Below are 24,422 nucleotides of genomic sequence, written 5' to 3' on the forward strand. Positions count from 1 at the left end.
CTCTCCTTCTGAAATTATGAAGGTAATAAACGCCCTCAAGAATAAAAGCTCACATGGAATTGATGGCATTTCCAGCAGGATAATAAAAGCTTGTTCCCAGGAAATAAGTGGGATTCTTAGCCGCATATGTGATAACTCTCTGAAGCAGGGTATTTTTCCAGATAGACTGAAGTATGGCATTGTTAAACCACTGCATAAAAAAGGGGATACATCTGAAGTCAACAACTACTGCCCAATCTCTCTTCTGACTGCCTTATCCAAAATTCTTGAAAAAGTAATGTATTGTGGAGTATCTTCACACCTTTGTAACAATAAAGTTTTAACAAAATGTCAGTTTGGTTTCCAGAAGGGTTTTTCAACAGAAAATGCTATATATACTTTCACTAATGAAATATTAAATGCTCTGAGTAACCGGAAGTCACCCGTTGGGATTTTTTGTGATCTATCAAAGGTATTTGATTGTGTAAATCATGGAATACTTCTAGATAAGCTTAAGTACTGTGGTATGAATGGGACAGTGCTCAAATGGTTTAAATCATACTTAACTGGAAGAGTGCAGAAAGTTGAAATAAGCAGTTCACATAATATGCAAAAAACTGGTGATTTCTCAAACTGGGGAACAATCAAGAATGGGGTCCCACAAGGTTTGGTCTTGGGTCCTCTGCTGTTCTTAATATATATTAATGACTTGCCATTCTATTTTCACGAAGATGCAAAGCTGGTACTTTTTGCTGATACAAGTATAGCTATCACACCCAACAGACAAGAATTAGCTGGTGAAATTGTAAACGATGTTTTTCAGAAAATCATTAAGTGGTTTTCTGCAAAGGGGCTCTCATTAAACTTTGACAAAATGCAGTATATACAGTTCCACACAGTAAATGGAATAACACCATTAATAAATATAGACTTCGATCAGAAATCGGTAACTAAGGTAGAATATCCAAAATTTCTAGGTGTATGCATTGATGAGGGGTTGAACTGGAAAAAACACACTGAGGATCTGCTGAAACATTTGAGTTCATCTACTTATGCTATTAGGGTCATTGCAAATTTTGGTGATATGCATCTGAGTAAATTAACTTACCACACCTATTTTCATTCTCTGCTTTCGTATGACATCATATTCTGGCGTAACTCATCATTGAGTAAAAGAGTGTTCATTGCACAAAAGCGTGTAATCAGAATAATTGCTGGAGCTCATCCAAGATCATCCTTCAGACACTTATTTAAAGAGCTAGAGATCTTCACTGTAGCTTCACAATATGTATATTCACTTACGAAATTTGTTATTAATAATCTGAACGAATTCAAAAGTAATAGCAGTGTACATGGCTACAACACTAGGAGAAAGGATGATCTTCACTACTCAAGGTTAAATCTAACTTTGGCTCAGAAGGGGGTAAATTATGCTGCCACAAAAGTCTTTGGTCACTTACCTAATAGCATCAAAAGTATGGCAGATAGCCATATAGCATTTAAAAGGAAATTAAAAGAATTTCTTCATGACAACTCCTTCTACTCATTAGATGAATTTTTGGATATAGTAAGTGAGTAATTTCCCCAACCTCCTACACAAAAAAAAAAAAAAAAATTTTACAAAGTGTCATGTAATATTTTGTGTAATGTATCTTGTATGGACACCTTTTATTAACTTGACATGTTCCACATCATTACGAAGTGTTGTATTCATGATATATGGAACAAGTACTAATCTAATCTAATCTACCAATCCCCCTAACCAAACCGTTTGAGGTGTCTTTCACTGAAACTGAAATTGAGCCAGTGGGGCTCACTTCACCTCTTTTGGGGAAACCTGCTTTGTCCCATGTCAAGGGGAAGAAAATGCAAAAGGATAGGGCCTATTAATGGTCAGCAGTTCAAATGTATGGTGAATAATGGTATCGCTTAGGGAAATGGCCATTAAGACAGGATGGAACACCAGCGGCACTCAGGGTGTATGCCTGGGAGACTCATTCAACATGTTGAAGAGTCTGTTCCAGCAGACGCTGAGGGAACAGGGTGCAACCAACTACAGATTGTGGTGCACATTGGGGTGAATGCCTGTTGTCTGGTCTTCAAGGTCATACCTGGATCATTCCTGAGACTGGCAGAAAAGGTTGAGAAGACTAGCCTTGTGCATAGAGTTTCGACAAAGCTTGCAGTTTGCAGCATTGTCTCCAGAACTGATCATGGACTCCTGGTTCTGAGTCGAGTGGAAGGACTGAACTTTGAAGGTTCTGTGACTAGCTAGGCTGTGAAATTCTGGACTTGTGCTGTGAGGTTGAGAATTGTAGGGCACCCCTAAAGGGTCAGGTGAGCACTAAAAATCAGAGGCTGATAAGCAGGTACATGACTCTGTGTGTGGGATGGACACAAGGGTGTTTTAGATTAGGCAACATGGCAGCTGCAGGAGACTGAGAAGCATAAGGCCCTTAAGAATGCCCCACAGAGATGAAAATATTAATAGCCTAGTAGTTTAACTGCTGAAACATTCACAACAAAGTGCCTGAGTTCAAACAACTCCTGAAAAGCACTAAATCTCACATAATGTTAAGCACAGAAAGCTGATTAGAATCTGAAATTGGCAACAGTTAGATTTTTGGGGAGAATTTAAGTGTTTATAGAAAGGATAGGCTAATGGGAAATGGAGGGTATATGTCTGTCGCAGTAGTCAAGAAACTCAAATCCACCAAGACAAAAATTGAAGCTGAATGCCAGATTGTTTGGGGATGACTCAGCATCAGGGGTGGGCATAAAATGGTAACTGGATCCTTCTGTTGCCCACCTGACACACCTCCTATAGTAACTGAAAATTTTAGAGAACTTCTCAGTTTGGTAGTATGTAAGTTTCCCACTCATACAGTAATCATCAGTGGAGACTTAAATCATCCAAACATCAACTGGGAAAATTATACTTTTGATAGTGGTGGGTGTGACAAGACATCCTGTGAAACATCAGTAAATGCCTTCTCTGAAAACTACCTAGAACAAATAGTTTGGAATCCTACTCGTGATGGGAATATATGAGATCTAATGGCAATAAGTAAACCTGGTATGTTTGAGTGTGTCCACATCAAAACAGGTATCAGTGACCACAGTGCAGTTTTGGCACAATGATTACTAGAGTACAAAGGACAACTAAAACAAGTAGAATGATACGGATGTTCAATAAACTAGATCAGAAAGCAATAGTGTCACATCTCAATGAGGAACTTGAAATTTTCAGCACAGGACAGGAGCATGTAGATGACCTATGGCTCAGGTTAAAAAAAGTTGACCACACACTGGATTGATATGCATGTAGTATAATAGTTCCATGGTGTAGAGTCATTGTAAAGAATCTTAAAGAAACAGAGACTACTGCTTAATAGGTGTGAAACAAAGCATAGGGCTATAGATAGAGAGATGCTGAATGAAAAGCAACTGGCTGTCAAGAGAGCAGTATGTGGAGCCTTCAGTAACTACCATCACAGAATATTGTCAAATCATCTTTCACAAAACCTAAAGAAATTCTGCTCATATGTAAAGGTTGTTCAGTGGCACCTGATGTTAGTGTACAGTCACTTACGAATGAAGCAAGAACTGAAATTGAGGATAGAAAACTGAAATACTCAACTCCCTTTTCAAACGTTCCTTTACAAAGAAAAATCCAGGAGAAAATGTCGCAATTAAATCCTTGTACCACTGGAAGGATGAGTGAAAAAAGCGTTACGGTCAGTAGTGTTGAGAAACAGCTAAAATGAAGGAAGCTCCAGGGTCCAATGGAAACCCTATCAGATTCTATATTGAATTTCCAGTTGAGTTTGCCAATCTTCTAACTGTAATCTGTCACAGATACCTCAAACAAAAAACTGTATGCAGTTGCTGGAAGAAAGCACAGATCACACACATTTACAGCAAAGGTAGTAGAAGTGATCCACAAAACTATTGTCCAATATCCCTTACATCAATTTGTTGAACATATTCTGAGCTAAAACATAATGAGTTAACTTGAACAGAATAACCTCCTCCATGGCAACCAGCATGGTTCAAAAATGGCTCTGAGCACTATGGGACTCAACTGCTGTGGTCATAAGTCCCCTAGAACTTAGAACTACTTAAACCTAACTAACCTAAGGACATCACACACATCCATGCCCGAGGCAGGATTCGAACCTGCGACCGTAGCGGTCGTGCGGTTCCAGACTGTAGCGCCTTTAACCGCTCGGCCACTCCGGCCGGCAAACCAGCATGGATTCCAGAAACACTGATCATGTGAAACGCAACTCACACTTTTCTCACATAACATACTGAAAGCTTTGGATGAAGGTAATCAAGTAGATGCAGTATTTCTTATCAAAAAGCATTTGACTCAGTGGCATGTCTACACTTCTTGTCAAAAGTATGATCATATGAGGTTCAAGAAAAAAATTTTGTCTCGACTGAGGATTCTTTGACAGAGATGATGCAGCAGTTTATCCTGGATGGAGAGTTATTGTCAGATGTAGGATTAACTTTGAGTATGCCCCACAGAAATTTGTTGGGACCCTTGCTGTTCATTTTGTATATTAATGATTTTGTGGAGAATATTAATAGTAACCTCATACTACTTGCAGTTGACACAGTTATCTATAGTGAATTACTGCTGAAAAAACTGCATAAATATTCAGTCAAGTCTTGATAAGATTTCAAGGTGCTGCAAAGTTGGGTAACTTGCTTTAAATATTCAGAAATGTAAAATTTTGTACTTCACAAAATGAAGAAATGAAGTATCATATGACTATAACATCAACAAGTCACAGATGGAATCAGCCAATGCCTACAAGTACCTGGATATAACATTTTGTAGAAATATGAAATAGAATAACACATAGGCTCACTCATGGGTGAAGCAGGTGGTAAACCTCAGTTTATTGCCAGAATACTGGGAAAATGCAATCGGTCTGCGAAAGAGATTGCTTACAAGGCACTCATTTGACTCATTCTGGAGTATTTCTCAAATGTATGGGATCTGTACCAAACAGGATTAACAGCAGATGTCGAACATGTACCGAGAAGGGCAGCACAAGTGTTGACCTAAGGGTGAGTGTCACAGAGATGATGAAGAACCTGAACTGAAAGACTCTCGAAGATAGATATAAACTATCATGAGACAACCTATTTACTATGTTCCAAGAACTGGCTTGAAATGATGATATTAGGAATATACCACAACCTCCTACTTATTACTCACAAAGAGGTCATGAGGGAAAGATTAGATTAATTACAGCACACAAAGAGGCATTTAAACAAACATTCTTCCCATGCTCCATGTGTGAATGGAACCAGTAGGACCCCTAACAACTGGTACAATGAGATGCATCATATATCATTAAAATCCTGAGCTGGTTGTAGGGCCGAGCGAGGTGGCGCAGTGGTTAGCACACTGGACTCGCATTCGGGAGGACGACGGTTCAATCCCATCTCCAGCCATCCTGATTTAGGTTTTGCGTGATTTCCCTAAATCACTTCAGGCAAATGCCAGGATGGTTCCTTTGAAAGGGCACGGCCAATTTCCTTCCTCATCCTTCCCTCACCCGAGCTTGCGCTCCGTCCTTAATGACCACGTTGTCGACGGGACATTAAACACTAATTTCCTCCTCCTGGTTGTAGGGCCCTGCCCATAATACTCCAAACATTTTCAATTGGAAGAGATCTGGTGATCTTCCTGGCCAAAATAGGGTTTGGCAAGCATGAAGACAAGCTGTAGAAACTCTTGCCATCTGCAGGTGAGCATTATCCTACTGAAATGTAAGCCCGGGATGGCCTTCAATTAAGGGCAACAGAACAAGGCATAGAATATCATTGATGTACCACTGTGCTGTAAAGGTACCATGGGAGGTTCTGCTATGAAAATAAATGGCAACCCAGACCATTGCTCCTGGTTATCTGGCTATATGGCAAGTGACAGTTAAATTAGTATCCCACTATTGTGTCTCCAGGCATGTGTTCAGCTTTGAATCTCATTGACTGGAGTAGAATTTTCTTCAGTGATGAGCCCCACTTTGAACTGAGCTCTGATGACCAGTGAAGATGTCTCTGGAGAAGTCCTGGACAGCAGTGGAATACCAACCTGAGTGTTTCTTGCCATACAGTCTGGCAATGAGGGGCAATAGTCTGGGGTGCCATTTCTTTTCATAACAGGACCCTTTTGATTGTCATATCCTTATAGCACAGTGGTGGTAGTGGTAGTGGTAGTAGTAGTAGTAGTAGTAGTAGTAATAGTTGTAGTAGTATGTTAATCTGCATTACAGCTGGTCTTGTCATGGGTTAAGCATCTTCCACTTTTGTCTGTCCATAGCCAGTCTTTCCATTTCTGAATAATTGTCTCCATTGATATTGTCCAGCTTTTGATATCTTCTTTTTCCTCTTCCCCTTTTTCCCTCCACCATTTCTTCTATTCCTTCCTTCAATAAACAGACCCTCCTCAAACACTGTCCAATCCAGTTCCATTTTCTCTTTCTGACGACTTTCAGCATGTTTCTTCCTTCTCCAAGTATTCTTAATACTTCTTCATTCCTTACTCAGTCTTTCCATTTCACTTTTTCCATTCCTCTCCATACCCACATCTCTAGCGCCTCCAATCGTCTTTCATCTTCCTTCCTCGAAGTCCAGGTCTCCGCACCACACGGTGTAACACTCCAGATGTAACATTTGGCCAGTCTTTCCCTCAGATCTTTGTTTAGTAGTTTGCAAAGTGGTACATCAATCATATTATACCCCCCCCCCCCCTTTTGTTGTCGTCCATGTTGAGCCAACTTGGACTTACATTTCAGCAAGATGATGCCTGCGCGCACACAGTTAGACTTTCTACTGCTTGTCTTTGTGTTTGCAAAACCCTTCTTTGGCCAGCAAGGTTGCTGAATCTCTTCTCAGTTGAGAACATTTGATGCTTTAACATGCCAGCTGGACAGATTGTGGCATGATATTCCTCTGGACATCCAACAACACTGTCAATCAACAATTTTAGTGTACTGTATAAACATGTCCTAGCAGTGCTCGTCACGCCACTTTTATGCTATACAATGGACACCATAAGTTGTTCAAGAACCTGAGCAATATTTTGAAACCATGATGCTTGAGACAGTGAACTCCTGTGTTTTGCCTCTACTTTTGATGTAAATATGCCATTCTCACATGTTGATAATATTTGTTGTTTAGATAATGATTTAAGGTGGAAGCTGGTTAAAAATAACAATTGAAAATTATACAAATTATTACTGTAATAGCTTTTGGTAATTTTAAGATGCATTTCCTGAACTGTCAGGAAATGTTTTTAACTTAAACAGGTTGTTAGAGAAATGTAATTTGGCAGTTTTGTGGGAGATAGAGGGATCAGAGTTATCAAGAAAGTACTGCATGTTAATGTTTTGTAATTTGTAGCAACAGAATTTCAGTTTCAACTGCATAAAATTATGTAAATGATTGTTACTTCCATGTGTCACCCATGCTTTCAGGGAGACACTTTGGCCTGTTTATTTCATATCTTGCTTGCCTCATGAGAATCGTGTGGTGTAGGCAGTGTTTACAGCTTGCATTTCTCCCCTCTGTCTGTCTTATGTATTGGCACTATGATTGCATTATTTCATCCTTCTGGTAACTTCTTTGTCCTCCAAATAAGGTAGGTAATGTTGATTGAGTTGTCTACCACCATTTTGCCTCCTCACATCAGTTACCAACCCATTGTCTCCATTTCTGTTATTATTCTAGATGTCACTTATAGCCTGTGCAACCTCATCTTACTTGGAAGTTGTGACTGTTTTTGTTCTATGTTAAATCCTATTCCAGTTTGCCTTTAGGTTATTTACAAATCAGCAGACCACAAAAATACTTTGCAAGTATTCTGAAGTTCTCCTTTTCACTACTGGTCAGATCCCCTTTATTGTCTCATAAACAGCTCTCTGCCCAAATATCCAGTGAGAATCTTTTGCAATTCCCAAAAAGCTTCTACAGTTGTTTTTCCTAAGATTTCCCCAAGCATCATCCAGTTCTTGCTTCATCCTGTTATCTTGTTCATTTTGTTATTGTGGCCACTTTCTTGTTCATTGTAAGTACAAAATTCAATATTCCAGGCTATTCTTGTTGCTCCAGTCTCTTCAGACTTTCCTGCAGTTCTCTACTGTTTCATCACAGTCCTTGTTCTGATATCAGTGTTTCTTTTTCTTTTCTTTGTTTCCCTACACTTTAGCCTGCTTACCCCTTCATGTTTCCCTTTCATAGTAATTTCAATTCCCTTCTCACATTTGTCCTGATTACATCTTAATTTGTGCGTCTTGGTGTTTCTGGTTGTTCTGTACAACTGCAGCTGCCTAATTCTGTTTGGAATCCAATGGCAATTGACTTCTTTGAGATAATGATCAAATTCTATTTGCTTATTCTTCTTGATCATAATGTTTATGATCCATTTAGTATTTATTTGTCTGATTGCTATACAGTCAATACGGGATTCCTCAATACAGATGAATGGGCTTTCCCATGCCTTTCCATTACTGAGTTTGCTTCTTATTTGTGTCATCACTGCTCTCATTTTGTGCTCTCATCATAGTTCACTCAACCTTTCTCCACTTTCATTTCTTGTTAAATTTGCTTGGCACTCCCCAGTTATTCCCATATGTTGTTACTCTCTTGCCATCTGTGCATTATAATCATTGGCAAATGTTCTCACTTGTCTATGTGGTATGCTTCTCAGTCCATCATCTAGTCTCTCCAAAAAAATTCACTCCCAGTTTTGGGGTCTTTCCTGTTCTTGTCATTAGTTAGTGCATGTCTGTTAGTATTCTATACTATTTGTTCCCTGCTTGGAAAGTGAGTGGTGATAGCCTCTTTGACTCAGACTTCACTTTAATTATGCTGTCCAAATATATCAAAGCATATAATTGTGTGTTTTTTTCCCCATTTTGTTTTCTAGTTTTCCTTCAGCACTATGTAGCCATCCAACCTCATTGTATCTTCTTCCCTGTAACTCGTATTTGCAAGGCTAGTATCCCAATGCTGCACTCTTTCATCTTGTGTCTTACTTGTTCAAGTTTACTGTCTTGGTTATTGTCTGTATGCATCTGGTTCCCATTCTAAAAATCCTTTTAACTTTAATCGTTTTTGATTCCAACACATGCTTCTCAGCTAGATCTTCAGAATCTTAAGGCTTGCTTGTATTGTCTTCATCAATATCAGATTGACCTCCTTGAGTAATCTTGATTAGACTGCGTGCTCCATCCCATGAGCTAACGAGGAATATTTGTTGGGATGGTTTGTGGCTGCCAGTTAATGGCTGAGACTGGTAGCACCAAAAGTTGAATTCAGGCTGCCTGCTCATGGCATGGGGAACTGTTACCTTTGGTAGCCACCAGCCTGATATTTTTTGACGGCTCTTCCACAGCCTCTGCCCATTGGAAGTCCAATTTCTCTTTCAGCTTTGAGACTGTTAGCTAATGTTCACCTGTAATTCTAGACAGAGGTTCTTACTGGGTGTTATCATAGGAAGCTAGTCAGACACAAGTTTATTTATTTATTATTGTGAGGCTATCTGCTGATATGGAACTGCGAAAAATATATTATAACAGTTGGAAGTGTTTCATTTACATGAGAGTAATCCAGAGTAAAGTGCAAACACACACGCACACACATTCCACTTTCCTTCTCCATCACTTGTGAGTTGGGGCTCCTTATTTCCAATACATTAAAAAAAGTAATCTAAAAGAAATTCCCTAGTTAAAAATGTGTCTACATTGGTTGTGGTTATGTTAGTTGTCAGTATTCATTACAGATGTAAACTACAATGGCTGCTTCTGCCTGTTAAAATGTAACTTGCCCAATTCACATTCCTGAAGGCTCTGCTTTGTCATGAGATTTACACAACTTGATGAGTGAACAAATGGATGAATCATTCAAATGTTGCTTCTTGTAACAACAAAATTTACAATGTTTTTCCTGACAAATTTTTGATTCAAACAGATCAATAATACTGTGTTGTTTTGCTTGTTTTTGTTCAACAGCATATTGCAGAAAGGCACTTTACATTGCCTAAGACACTAGGAGTTACATTTCAACTATAAATGTACAAGCCGAAAGTGTCAGAATGGTTTGAGAAAGTTGTAACATTCAATAACATGTCTGAAGCATAAAATAAACTTCACTTTTATGCAACATAAGTTTGAAAAAGAAACTGAACTTATGTAGGATATATATTACCTGAATGGGAACATCAGCTAGTTTAGGATTTTCTCCACAAGCTGTCAACAGATCTTTGGCAAAGTCTCTGTAAGCAAACTGTAAGTCTCTGTTTAGCATCAGTCCAATCTGCTGATCTGGAATTGCCAAAAATATATTACAACAGTTGGAAGTGTTTCATTTATATGAGAATAATGTTGAGTAAATCACACACACACACACACACACACACACACACACACACACACAGGTTGATCTGTATTTTTTACTTACTGGACATGTCAAGCCATACATGTATTTCACTCTGATCTAATGTCTCCTCATCTGCAAGACGGCCTAAGCCCATCCTTGCAACAAGAGCATCAGTGAAGTTCTCAGTGAAATAAAGAGCACCCCATGCATCTCCATTTTTCACTGCATTAACAGCACTTTGCGGATCAGGATAATAATCCTGTAAAATGAATGAAACTATTAGACTGTGTTTTATCATGTCATAATTACTGAGCTTATTTTATTATTTTACATTAGTTATAAGTTTAAAAAACTCAGTATTTGTACTTGTTTTCAAAAGTTTGTTTAAGTTTGATGATTCAGATATGGCTAAAATTTTAAATAAGAAGGATGTAACAAAATAACAGCTTTCATTATAGTTAGAATAGTTGGATTTATACGAGTATCACTGGCAGTATCAAATACTTAATATTAATAGCATAATTTTCTCACATGCAGTTGGGAAGTGTTCATCTTCTTGAGGATCGAACAGGTCAAGGGAGAAATAAAAAGTGACTCATGGGAATTTGTCATATGGAAGTACAGATGACAAAGGTGATGTACAGTGAACAATGTGAATTTTCTAATAAAACAGCAAGAAAGCTTTTAAAATAAATACCTTATTCCAAAATAACTAATACAGTGACAGACCTGATTGAAACATGTGATTTGCAAACGACAGCAATCATGGGATTTAACCTAGTATTTTTCAAACCTGACAGCCTACAAAACACAGGTGTGCGTAAATGAAGGAAGACATTCAGTATCCCGTCCACACCCCAACCTTCTCTCACAACATATGTGTGTACAGGCCACATTACCCACAAGCTGGCAAAAGTCTTTCAACTAGATGCTAGTTGAATGTCTTGCATATCAGTATTTGTCTTTCTTTATTCTCACAGTCTCTGTGTTGATTTTCTGAGGCTCACCTGGCTGTTGCAATTACTATTCACAGGTTGCAGAATGACAAAGTTTATCTCTTAAACTCATATCCAATAACTCCTATTCAGTAATTTACAAAGCTAACCACTACCCAATGAAGATTGGAATATCTTGATGGAATTATAATGAGATTAAAATTTTATTGACAGTTGAACTGCAGTGTGTTATTGTGATGGAAGTTTCAGCATCAAGCACAAAGTAAAGGAGTGTGTTCACTTCAGAACAACATATTAGACCACTACTGTTGACATCACAAGTTTGAAGCTGATGTAACCTCAAAGTTTTCAGATATGGTGGGATCCAAAGAAAACGTCATGCATAACTAATCTGATCTTGAAAAAGATTTCAGTTTGTAGCAGGGTCTGAGAACAAGCTCTAAGTGTAAACATGTGGGAAGCTACTCTCTTCATTAAATGTAAAAATTCAGTAATGTTTTACTATAAAATTAATAAGCTACAACTGAAGGAAGTCACACTAATAAAATAATAAGTAACATACAGATAGTAGTTTTTTGCATGATTTGTCAGAAACCCTTTTTCAGTGCATCTGGTAAATGGCTTAAAAATTAGTTTTTCTTACAATTTAACTTAAAAACCTGTTCACAACCCTCTGTCCAACCTCCCAACTAGGTCCTGTTTCCTTGCAGAAAAAAGAACACTGGCTTGGAAAGGCAGAAGTGTTATTATCTTTTTTACATATTTCTGTAAGTAGTAGTGTGACTTGAAGCTCCTGAAAGCAAATATTTTCTCTTTGTCAACTTTAAAGTTTTATCAACAGATTTTTTCTTTTTACACAAGCAGTTTACATGCAGTTTTAGGAACAATAGAGTGGAATTAATATATCACAGAGAAGAATATTCTGAGCATATTTTACATCACTACTGCTCTTACACTACACAGGAAAAGTGAAAAATGGAAAGAAAAAGGTGAACAATCACTGAATGACTATTGAGATTTCCTCATAAATCAAAAATGTGCTATTTATGTAGGAAAGGAGAACTAACAACTTTGAAGAGGTATATGATTAGGATAAAGGAAGGAGACAGATGAAGCACAACCTCAGATTACAATGATGGAAAGCAGATGTGCCCTTCAACCAACACTCTCTTGAATGCAAGTCCAGTGTGCTGACTACTGCACCAACTCACTTGGTAAGTACACACACACACACACACACACACACACACACACACACACACACACACACACACAGAGAGAGAGAGAGAGAGAGAGAGAGAGAGAGAGAGTTTGGAAATCCAGTCCTTGGATTCATAACGTATCAGTAGTATTTGCACTTTTCTTGTGTGCAATAGTGTCTTTACAACATTTATAATGGTATAAAGAAGCCATTTGGACAGCACTTTGCAAGATAGACTGCTTGGATACCTCAAAGCAGGTTAGGGACATACTGCGTTCTCTGTAGCTTAGAATGTACTACAAAGTATCATTTCAAGATTTTTGGAGTGATTCTGAGGCACAGGAATTGTTTGTTTTAGGTAAGTACTTGTTCCACCACAAGTAATCACTTCACTATGGGATCAACATATAACCTCAACTGCATGATAATATTCAGTGCATATAAGACACTAGCCAATAGAGCAGAAATCTACTTCATAGGTTGCTGCGCCCTAACAGTTCTCCAGAGGCTTGAAGCAGTTATTTTGTATGCTACACATACCAAAATATTTGCACGCCACTGAAAAGACAAGTCCCTATATTGTAGAATTTGCATAATCAAGACTGGTCTATGAATGAATGCTCTCTTCATATATGAATCAAAATTCAATCTGCAAAATGATTCTCTCTGGCCATTTGTTTGGAGGAACCATAGTAGTAAGTACAGTCGCATCCACATTGTTGAAAAATCAACAGTGTTGTGTTGATGCAGTTCTGGATAACAGGAGCATATCATATTGAATGTGTTTAATATCATTTCTGTAGCCAGAGGAATTCCATTAATATCCAGAAGTATGTTCTGAGACATCATCAACAATGTTTCTCATCCTCACACTGGGTTTCACAATACCAGTTGCACAAAAGTCCATATTCATGACTTGTAAAATACTAGCTAGCTTTTTGCCATAGTTGTCCACTAAAAAGACACACACTGCATTTCTTTCCCACTGTTTACAATTGGTAATAACATTACTTTTGCAACTTTCCATTTTGTCTTGACTTTCACATTGGTTGGAGTATTTGCTTTCAATGTTCAAGAACTTGCTGCTGCTTCTGTTAACACACTAAATCTGTTTGTATACATGAGATTACATTTATTCATTTAATTTTGTTGAGAGTATGGCACTTTGCTAATAATTTTTTGGAATTTCTAGAGAAATAGGAAGAGTGTTTCAATTGTTTGGATAGTTTTGGTTGTTGTTTTTGCTGTGAAGTATATTTGAATCATTTACACACTTTGGGGCTTTATTCTCACTGGGAACTGGGAACTGTTTACACACTTTGGGCCTTTATTTTTTACTGTCATGCTGTAACCAATTGCCCACATGCATTCTGGATCATTTGTATTTTTTTTAATCACATTTAGACCTGGTAAACAGCTTTAGATATTTCTTGAAATGTCTATTTCTTTTATTTTTAAGATAAGTGACACATTACCTCAGAATATTAACAACTAGCAGAAGACTTTTTAATTCTCCATTTTCCTCTTCATTTCACATATACAATCACTGCAAACACTGTTTTTTACAACATAATTATAACTTTTAGTCACATTAATATTACGCACTTGTGCACTTAACACCATCTTTAAATAACAAAATACTTAATTATACATTTTGGACACTGTTGTAGTGTACTAAATTTATTGTGGCTAAGCCTTATCTTGTTCTGCAACCCTTCTGATATTCTTTCTAAGAAATATGCTATTGCTCTTTGATTATCCTTAACATTTAGAAAGGCATATGATCTCACATTTATCAGTATGTTATTAGAAGATGTATGCTCATGTCTTGCTCACATATCTATGAAAGATTCTCATTTACCTTTATTATAGTTTCTGATTTTAAATGCTTGAGATAACGACAACCTAGGTTGGAAACACTGCAGTTTCCATCAACAGGACAGTCTTCAACATTTGAAAAATTCATCTCATGGTTTACAATGGCCAAATGGAGACCAACAGGATCTCTACCAATGGCAAGACAGAAGAGAATAACTTGCATAACCGGCAGTGCAAAAATGAACAGCATTACCCTGTAACACAAATTATTGGTATCATTATAAAACAATAATTGCATCTAGCTTATTTTAAACTAATGACTCCATTAATTTCTTATTTTAAAGTATACCATATAATTCAGTTGCTTTTAAATTAGTGTAAAAGAAATCAATGAAATACAATGTGGATAAAATTATTTTGTGTACTGGGGCATGTACAGCAAAATAAACAGAAATCAATTAAATACAATTTGAATATAATTATTTTGTGTACTGGGCCATTTACTGCAAAATAAAGCAAGATTTACAAAACAAAACTTTATTTTGTGCCATCTCGCAGCATCCCCCTCCATCATTCTCACTGCAAGTTTTGGCTTTTGTTTTGTAATCTGTATTTAATTTTCCACAAAGAGATTTCAATCAGGTTTGTAAGAGATACAGAAGCCTATACACTTAAATAAAATTCAATGTATTCATAAACATCAATTGATAACAACAGGCAGAAACTTTTTACTGTATTGAAACGATTTAATGCACTTTTAAAAAATATAAGCAATAGTTATGATGTCCCCTAGTACTCATATGGAACTGGCCAGTCACATTATCAAATAAAAAGGTACATACAATTTCAACCTAAAAAGAAAGTTAGCAACCATTTGTGAAGAACCCAGAATTGAGTGTCTAGTTTTTAGAAAAATTACTAGGAGAAAGTAAGAGATAGGAAATATCAAACAATGGAAAATCCAGGTAATAATTATAATATCAACAATGTAGAAAAAGACGCATTGCTACTTATGACAAAGAAGAAACATCAAGCTGCAGACAATCACAATTAAAAAACACTTACATAAAGCTTTCATCCATAGTCTTCATCAGTAAAAGAGAGACACACACTATTCACACACACAAGCAAGCACACCGCATGCACACACGACTGTCAACTCCACCCTTAGATGCTGGAGATGGCGATTGTGTGTGAGTCTAAATCTAAGCTGGAGAGAAGCTTAATAAATAAGAAAATGATGAATAATATTGTATTGGAAATTGTGGTACACAAAGCAGAAACCAGATATCATCATTATGGTCCAGAACATCAGTTGACTGTGTATTTTGTGCAGGGACTGAACTGAAAAATGGATGAAGAATGTATCACTAGATTTTCACATCTAGAAATGTGTCTATACAGTCATAAATGTTGCGAAATTAATGAACAGTGTTCCACAAGCTTTTTGTACAAGGTGCACAACTTTGTTTCCCTGTTTGCTGATAGGTGGTGACAACAGTAAGTAGCGGTCGAAAGAAACAGATTGCAGATACCAGGCAGGTAGCTTGGACCTCGGTCAACATAACCTCATTCAAACATTAGTCGATTTGTGTCTGCATCATAAAGTTGTTCTTTATTGAAAATGTCAGTTTACGAGCCTAATTCTTGTCATTTGCAGGAGGTGTTACTGTTTTGTTTCAATATGAAGAAAACAGTGGCTGAGTCTCATCAAATGCTCTCAAGTACATATGGTAAGGATGCTATTAGTGAAAGAACATATCATGAGTGGTTTCAACGCTTCAAGAATGGTGATTTTAATGTCATAGACGAGCATAGTGGTGTAAGAGAGAATGTTTTCAAAGATGCAGAATTGGAGACATTGTTGAGTGAAGACTCATGTCAAACTCAAGAAGAATTGGCATGATTAGTGGGAGTGACACAGCAAGCCATTTCAAAATGTCTCAAGGCTGTGGGCATGATCCAGAAAGAAGGAACTTGGGTCCCGTGTGAGCTGAAACCAAGAGACGTTGAATGGGGTTTGTGTGTTCGTGAACAGTTGCTTCAGAGGCAAAAATGGAAGGGATTTCTGCATCACATTGTGACCAGGGATGAAAAATGCGTTCGTTATGATAACCCTAAGTGCAAAAAATCATGGGGATATCCTAGCCATGCCTCCACGTCCACGGTCAAATCAAATATTCGCAGCTCCAAGATCATGCTTTGCATTTGGTGGGACCAGATCCAAGTGACACAATCACAGGTGCTTGTTATCGAATGCAGTTAAGGCATTTGAGCACAGCATTAAAAGACAAACAGCCACAATACAGCGATAGGCACGATAAAGTGACTTTGCAGCACAACAACACTCGGCCCCAAGTTGCAAAAGAGGTCAAAGCGGAAACATTAAAATGGGAAGTCCTACCCCACCCACCATATTCTCCAGACATTGCTCCCTCTGACTATCACCTGTTTAGCTCAATGGCGCATAGCCTGGCTGACCAACACTTCTAATCTCATAAAGAAGTCGCAAATTGGATCGATTCGTGGATCGCTTCAAAAGATTAACAATTTTTTTGACACAGAAGTTGAATGATACATGTGTAACCAATTTGTTTCATTAAAGCCTCAAATGTTGGGGAAAAAAATGGTGGAAGCAAAGTTGTACACCTTGTATTATGAAATAATTGTAGTGTTAGAATGTATAAACAAAATGTATGGTACATTAGATGGGCATCCACAGGAATTTAACCAAGAGAGAGTACAATTCTAATATTACCTCTTTTCATGTAACTGTTTTCGCAAGAGAATGTGTTTTGCTCAACAACTAATTTGACAGGAAGTATAGAAGGCATATTGTATGTCGAACAATATTGGTAATTTCAGTTCAATTACTTTGAAGATAGAGTATCTGGATACCTAAAATGTGAGCATATTTCATTATGCACACTATATTTTTCTGGTATTATCAATATGAGGCCACCAATTTAGTTCTGGAGAGTAGCGAGGAGGCTAAAAATCATAGAGGAAGACCATGAGATGAATACACTAAGCAGATTCAGAAGGCTGTAGGTTGCAGTACGTACTGGGAGATGAAGAAGCTTGCACAGGATAGAGCAACACGGAGAGCTGCATCAAACCATTCTCAGGACTGAAGACCACAACAACAACAACAACAACATCAATATGAAATGAGTTCCAACTCTTTAATTTAACAAAATTAAACTGCAGCTCCATAAGATTAATCCAGTGTGTCCAATGTGTGATTGTGTAAATCATGAAATTCTGCTAGACAAGCTCAAGTATTGTGGCATGAGTGGGACAATGCACAAATGGTTTAATTCGTACCTAACTGGAAGAGTGCAGAAAGTTGAAATAAGTAGTTCTCGTAACATGCAAAGATCAGCACATTCCTCAAACTGGGGAACTATCAAGAATGGGGTTCCACAAGGGTCAGTCTTGGGTCCTTTGTTGTTCTTATTATATATTAATGACTTGCCATTCTATATTCATGAAGACGCAAAGTTAGTTCTTTTCGCTGATGATACAAGTATAGTAATCACACCTGAGAAACAAGAATTAACTGATGAAATTGTCAATACTGTCTTTCAGAACATTACTAAGTGGTTCCTTGTAAACGGACTCTCACTGAATTTTGATAAGACACAGTACATACAGTTCCGTACAGTGAATGGTATGACGCCATTAATAAATATAGACCTTAATCAGAAGCATATAGCTAAGGCAGAATATTCCAAATTTTTAGGTATGTCCATTGATGAGAGATTAAATTGGAAGAAACACATTGATGATCTGCTGAAACGTTTGAGTTCAGCTACTTATGCAATAAGGGTCATTGCAAATTTTGGTGATAAACATCTTAGTAAATTAGCTTACTACGCCTATTTTCACTCATTGCTTTCATATGGCATCATATTTTGGGGGAATTCATCACTGAGGAATAAAGTATTTATTGCACAAAAGCGTGTAATCAGAATAATAGCTGGAGTCCACCCAAGATCATCCTGCAGACATTTATTTAAGGATCTAGGGATATTCACAGTAGCTTCTCAGTATATATACTCTCTTATGAAATTTGTTATTAACAACCAAACCCAATTCAAAAGTAATAGCAGTGTGCATAACTACAATACTAGGAGAAAGGACGATCTTCACTATTCAAGATTAAATCTAACTTTGGCACAGAAAGGGGTGAATTATACTGGCACTAAAGTCTTTGGTCACTTACCAAATAGTATCAAAAGTCTGACAGATAACCAACAAGTATTTAAGAAGAAATTAAATGAATTTCTGAATGACAACTCCTTCTACTCCATAGAGGAATTTTTAGATATAAATTAAGAAAAAAAAGAAAAACAAACAAAAATATTAAAAAAAATAAAATAAAAATAAAAAAATAAAAATAAAAAATAAAGAAAAACAAAAAACACAAAAAATAAAGTTGTTATATTAACTTAAGTATGTTGTTAAATTAACCTAATTATGTCATGTATTGGAAAATTCGACTCGTTCCACATCATTACGAAATATCGTATTCATGATCCATGGAACTAGTATTAATCTAATCTAATCTAATCTAATCTGTTGAGAAATAAAGCTACAAAATCTTAAAAAAGAAAGATTTTTTCTTCATAAAGCAATAATGTTAGACTGAACCTGAAAATTAAAAACCTGAAGTAGAAAAAATATGAACACTAAGGGAATCCTGTTGGTATTAACTAAAATAGCCAGCAAAAATGACACTGATTACTTCTCCTCAAACTGTATGCATTGGAAATAAAATGTAGCATTTGGGTAGATGAGGGCTGTAATTCCCATCAAGCCATCCTAATTTTTTCTGTCATTTTCCTAAATTGTTGCAGGCAAATTCCAGAATTGTTCCTGTTATAAGGCCACAACTGACTACATATCCCATCATTGTTAAACTAGACTTGCAATTATGTTATATTAATTATGCTTTTTGTTCTTACACTTTAATGTCGTGATATGTTCAGTATCCTTTTAAAAGTGATCCACAGATGAGTAAACCTACTACTACTGCTGATGCCAAACATTTAGGGAATTTATGCACACACAGAAGGGGAAGGCAGAGAGAAAGGAAGTAATGAGTAATGTGAGCCATACCCAACATTTCGCCACATCCGTAAGAAATTCTTTTGTAAAAGAGCTCTCATCTTGCCTCTCGTTGTCAGGTTTCCACAATTAGAACAATCACCACAATCATCACAGTCAACTGCTGTGGTACTTCCCATGGCTTTGGTGCCACCATTCATCTGAAAATAAAAATAATAGTTGGCATGAGCACTCATCATTCACCTGACATTTAAAACATTCACATTCAGGATTAACATTACTCTAAAGAATCAAAATGAAATAAACCATAAAATGTAACTTCAACACAAACCATTTTTCCATTTTTTATAAAAAGTATACCACCATCGCTCTTTTGCAGGACATGAAAGTTTATCAATCTGATATGTCAGTGGACTTCTGTATCCCACTAATTTAACATTATAAAGTTCAAACCAAAGGACCATAAGCTTTAATACAAACCTAGTATAGGGTTCTCAAATGTATAGTTGACCAAGAAATTTATTTCAACAAATACCTTACACAATTTTTTTCTGGTTAAAAGGGTGTAATTTGGTGAGAAAATTACTGGAGTGCTGAGGGTGGTTACTGTATAACATAGTGACAGAACCCTTAACCTTTGCCTTTGGTAAACTGTGGGCCAATGGAGGTAGCATTTTACATGGCCTTTGCCAACACTTGTTCCTTACTTACAGCACAGGGGGAGCATTGATGTAGGAGCAGATGATTTCAGACTAGGGAGTTTCATGTAAGGACTTAGAATGAAAGAAATCCCAACCTTCTCTGGAAACATTTCTAGAGATATGCACTCCACACCCTAGTACCAATTATCAAAATGTTAAGAATTATTCACACATGTTACCACAATAACAATTCTTAATGTAGTAAATATGTTTTAATTCCTTTTACAAAAGACTTTTCCTCTAATTTTGTGTGACATGGTTAAAGTGTCTTTCATAGGGTGTGCTCTTTTAACTGGGTTGTTCTGTAACACAAACCTGTATGAATGAATCTGTTTGCAGGATCAGTACTGCTGTCTCAAATGGTAGAAAACTACAGGGTATCCCTAATGTTTAGGGTCTAAATTATACTAAATTAAGTAATTTGAAATAAGGAATGAATGATCAGGAATTACCACCATCAGCACCACCACCACCACCACCACCACCACCACCACCACCAGCATCATCATCATTATTGTTATTATTATTATTATTATTATTATTAATATTCTATCAACAGAAAGTGCAAGATGGAATAACAGCAATATGAAAAGGATATATTGCTACTCACCAGTCACAGACAGGTATAATGAAAAATACTGTTAAAATATTAAGCTTTCAGACAAAGTCCTTTTCCAATACAGAGAAGACACAGGCATTCACCCAAGCAGCACTCACACAAACATGGCTGCTGTCTCCGGGAACTGGTGTCTGACTTCAACTGTGTCTGTCATGAACAGCAGTCTACTTGGGTGGGCGGTAGAGGTAATGAGGAGGCCTGGTATGGGGAAGGGGAGACATAGAAGGTTAGGTGCAGGGGAAAATGCTGTGCAGCCTGTGAAAGTATGCAGAGATATGTTGGGGGCAGAACAGGGTCTCTAGATGCAGTGTTGGGAGGCTGTGCTTCTGTAGGCAAAGGAGGGGGGAGGGAGGGGGGAGAATGCGGAGGGGAAAAGACTAGTAGCTGAATTGGTGAGATAGAAGCTGTGTGTATTGCTGGTGTGGGAGCAGGGAAAGAGATGGATATGTGGAGGATAGGGACTAGGGAAGGTGGAGGTCGGGATGACTAGGGGATATGCTGTTGTGAAATTTCCCATCTATGCAATTAAAAAAAACTGATGTTGGCAGGAATCCAGATGGTGCAGGCTGTGAAGCAGTCAGTAAAGAGAAGCATATTGTGTTAGGTAGAATATTCAACAACAAGGTGGTTCAGTTTTCTCTTGGCCAAAGGTTAGTTGTGACCATTCTTGCAAACAGACAGCTAACAAGTCGTCATGCTCACATAGATAGCAGCACAGTGGTTGCAGTTTAGTTCATAGATCACATTCCTGCTTCTGCCCCCCCCCCCCCCCCCTCTCCCCGTTCTCCCAGCATAGCCTCCCAACCCGGCACCTAGCAGCCATGCCCTGTGCCCACCACATTCCTGCCTGTTCACACAGTCAGCAGAGCATCTTTCCCCAGTCCTACTGTAATATCCCTTCCTTTCCTTACCCCATGCCACCTGTTTACCCACAAGCATCCACCCCATCAGATTGCTGGCTCATGTCAGATGCAGTCACAGTTGAGGCACAGTAGCCATGTGTGGCTGAGCTGTGCTTCTGTGAATGTGTTTGTGTTTTCTGTTTTGGAAGAATATCTTGACTGAAAGCTTAATATTTTAGCAGTCTTTCTTCGTGCCCATCTGTGTCTCAACACCTCCTCTATGCAGTGAGTAGCACTCTATTCTTTCTATACTGCTAAACAATGGAAAATACAGGATGGAATAATGACAAAATTATGGAAATGATAGCTGCTACTCAGCATATAGCGGAGATGCTGAGTTGCAGATAGGCACAACAAAATGACTGTCAAACATTGCTTCCAGCCAAACAGGCCTTAATCATAATTAGACAAACACACACACACACACACACACACACACACACACACACACACAGCTCACATAAATATGACCACAGTCCCTGTCTTCCAAGACCAGAGTCTGACCTTGGCAGCCAGAGACTGGTAATGTGTGTGTAAATTGCATTTGTGTGTGTGTGTGTGTGTGTGTGTGTGTGTGTGTGTGTGTATTTTACCTAATTCTGGTGAAGGCCTGTTTGGGCAAAAGCTTTATTTGACAGTCATTTTGTTGTGCCTTTCTGAAATTCAGCTTCCCACACTGTTGTTATTTAGTTTTTTATACTAACATAAACAAGTTATGCCACATTCCAGCAACTTACATTCATAGTAACAGCTCAAGATGACACATCCATTGCAATAGCACTTAAAATTTTCCCTCATCCTGACAAATACCCCTGTTGTTTGTTGTACAAAGAGAAAGACTTCTAGGATCCTATCAACAAGTTCCTCTTCACTTTCATAAACCAAAAAGTTCACATAATAGCAGAAGAAAAGCTCCAATCTGGGCGCATCACAGATAATCAATTATTGTTTTCCAGAGTAGGGCCTTTCAATGTTGTAGCAATTTATGAACACATGTATCACACATATAGCTCATTCATCATTGGTGCTGCCTGAAATATTCATTTCTAGCCATGGGTTCCTCAAATACTCATTTTAATATCCTTTGTCACCTATATAATTTTGACCTCTAAGTTTTAGGAGGTTGATTAAGAAATGCAACTGCTTGGATTCAAATTTAAGGCCAAAACACATTCCTAGTTCAGTGGATAAAATCAACACTGGAAATGTTACACCAAGAGTAAAAATCATGTCTGAATTTGTATTTGTTTATAAACTATGTACAGCATTAGGCAAAATATGTTTGGATACTACACTCCTGGAAATGGAAAAAAGAACACATTGACACCGGTGTGTCAGACCCACCATACTTGCTCCGGACACTGCGAGAGGGCTGTACAAGCAATGATCACACGCACGGCACAGCGGACACACCAGGAACCGCGGTGTTGGCCGTCGAATGGCGCTAGCTGCGCAGCATTTGTGCACCGCCGCCGTCAGTGTCAGCCAGTTTGCCGTGGCATACGGAGCTCCATCGCAGTCTTTAACACTGGTAGCATGCCACGACAGCGTGGACGTGAACCGTATGTGCAGTTGACGGACTTTGAGCGAGGGCGTATAGTGGGCATCCGGGAGGCCGGGTGGACGTACCGCCGAATTGCTCAACACGTGGGGCGTGAGGTCTCCACAGTACATCGATGTTGTCGCCAGTGGTCGGCGGAAGGTGCACGTGCCCGTCGACCTGGGACCGGACCGCAGCGACGCACGGATGCATGCCAAAACCGTAGGATCCTACGCAGTGCCGTAGGGGACCGCACCGCCACTTCCCAGCAAATTAGGGACACTGTTGCTCCTGGGGTATCGGCGAGGACCATTCGCAACCGTCTCCATGAAGCTGAGCTACGGTCCCGCACACCGTTAGGCCGTCTTCCGCTCACGCCCCAACATCGTGCAGCCCGCCTCCAGTGGTGTCGCGACAGGTGTGAATGGAGGGATGAATGGAGACGTGTCGTCTTCAGCGATGAGAGTCGCTTCTGCCTTGGTGCCAATGATGGTCGTATGCGTGTTTGGCGCCGTGCAGGTGAGCGCCACAATCAGGACTGCATACGACCGAGGCACACAGGGCCAACACCTGGCATCATGGTGTGGGGAGCGATCTCCTACACTGGCCGTACACCACTGGTGATCGTCGAGGGGACACTGAATAGTGTACAGTACATCCAAACCATCATCGAACCCATCATTCTACCATTCCTAGACCGGCAAGGGAACTTGCTGTTCCAACAGGACAATGCACGTCCGCATGTATCCCGTGCCACCCAACGTGCTCTAGAAGGTGTAAGTCAACTACCCTGGCCAGCAAGATCTCCGGATCTGTCCCCCATTGAGCATGTTTGGGACTGGATGAAGCGTCGTCTCACGCGGTCTGCACGTCCAGCACGAACGCTGGTCCAACTGAGGCGCCAGGTGGAAATGGCATGGCAAGCCGTTCCACAGGACTACATCCAGCATCTTTATGATCGCCTCCATGGGAGAATAGCAGCCTGCATTGCTGTGAAAGGTGGATATACACTGTACTAATGCCAACATTGTGCATGCTCTGTTGCCTGTGTCTATGTGCCTGTGGTTCTGTCAGTGTGATCATGTGATGTATCTGACCCCAGGAATGTGTCAATAAATTTTCCCCTTCCTGGGACAATGAATTCACGATGTTCTTATTTCAATTTCCAGGAGTGTATTTGTTCACCATATCAGCTCATTATAAGGTAGCATGAAAGCTGTTTATAATTGGAT

At 38.6% G+C, this 24,422-nt stretch overlaps 1 protein-coding gene across 1 annotated transcript in view; it reads right to left on the reverse strand.

Annotated features, from left to right (window-relative positions):
- Window positions 1-24,422, reverse strand: part of LOC124605518 (ABC transporter G family member 20) — a 408,656-nt gene that overhangs the window by 10,857 nt on the left and 373,377 nt on the right. Inside the window, exons 9-12 of the mRNA XM_047137261.1 lie at window positions 19,480-19,628; window positions 14,399-14,609; window positions 10,462-10,639; window positions 10,210-10,325 (exon numbers count right to left, since the gene is read on the reverse strand). Coding sequence (XP_046993217.1) covers window positions 10,210-10,325; window positions 10,462-10,639; window positions 14,399-14,609; window positions 19,480-19,628 — 654 coding nt within the window. The remainder of the gene's footprint in view (window positions 1-10,209; window positions 10,326-10,461; window positions 10,640-14,398; window positions 14,610-19,479; window positions 19,629-24,422) is intronic.

The sequence above is a fragment of the Schistocerca americana genome, chromosome 3 (genome assembly GCF_021461395.2).
Source record: "Schistocerca americana isolate TAMUIC-IGC-003095 chromosome 3, iqSchAmer2.1, whole genome shotgun sequence".
Lineage (NCBI taxonomy): Eukaryota > Metazoa > Arthropoda > Insecta > Orthoptera > Acrididae > Schistocerca > Schistocerca americana.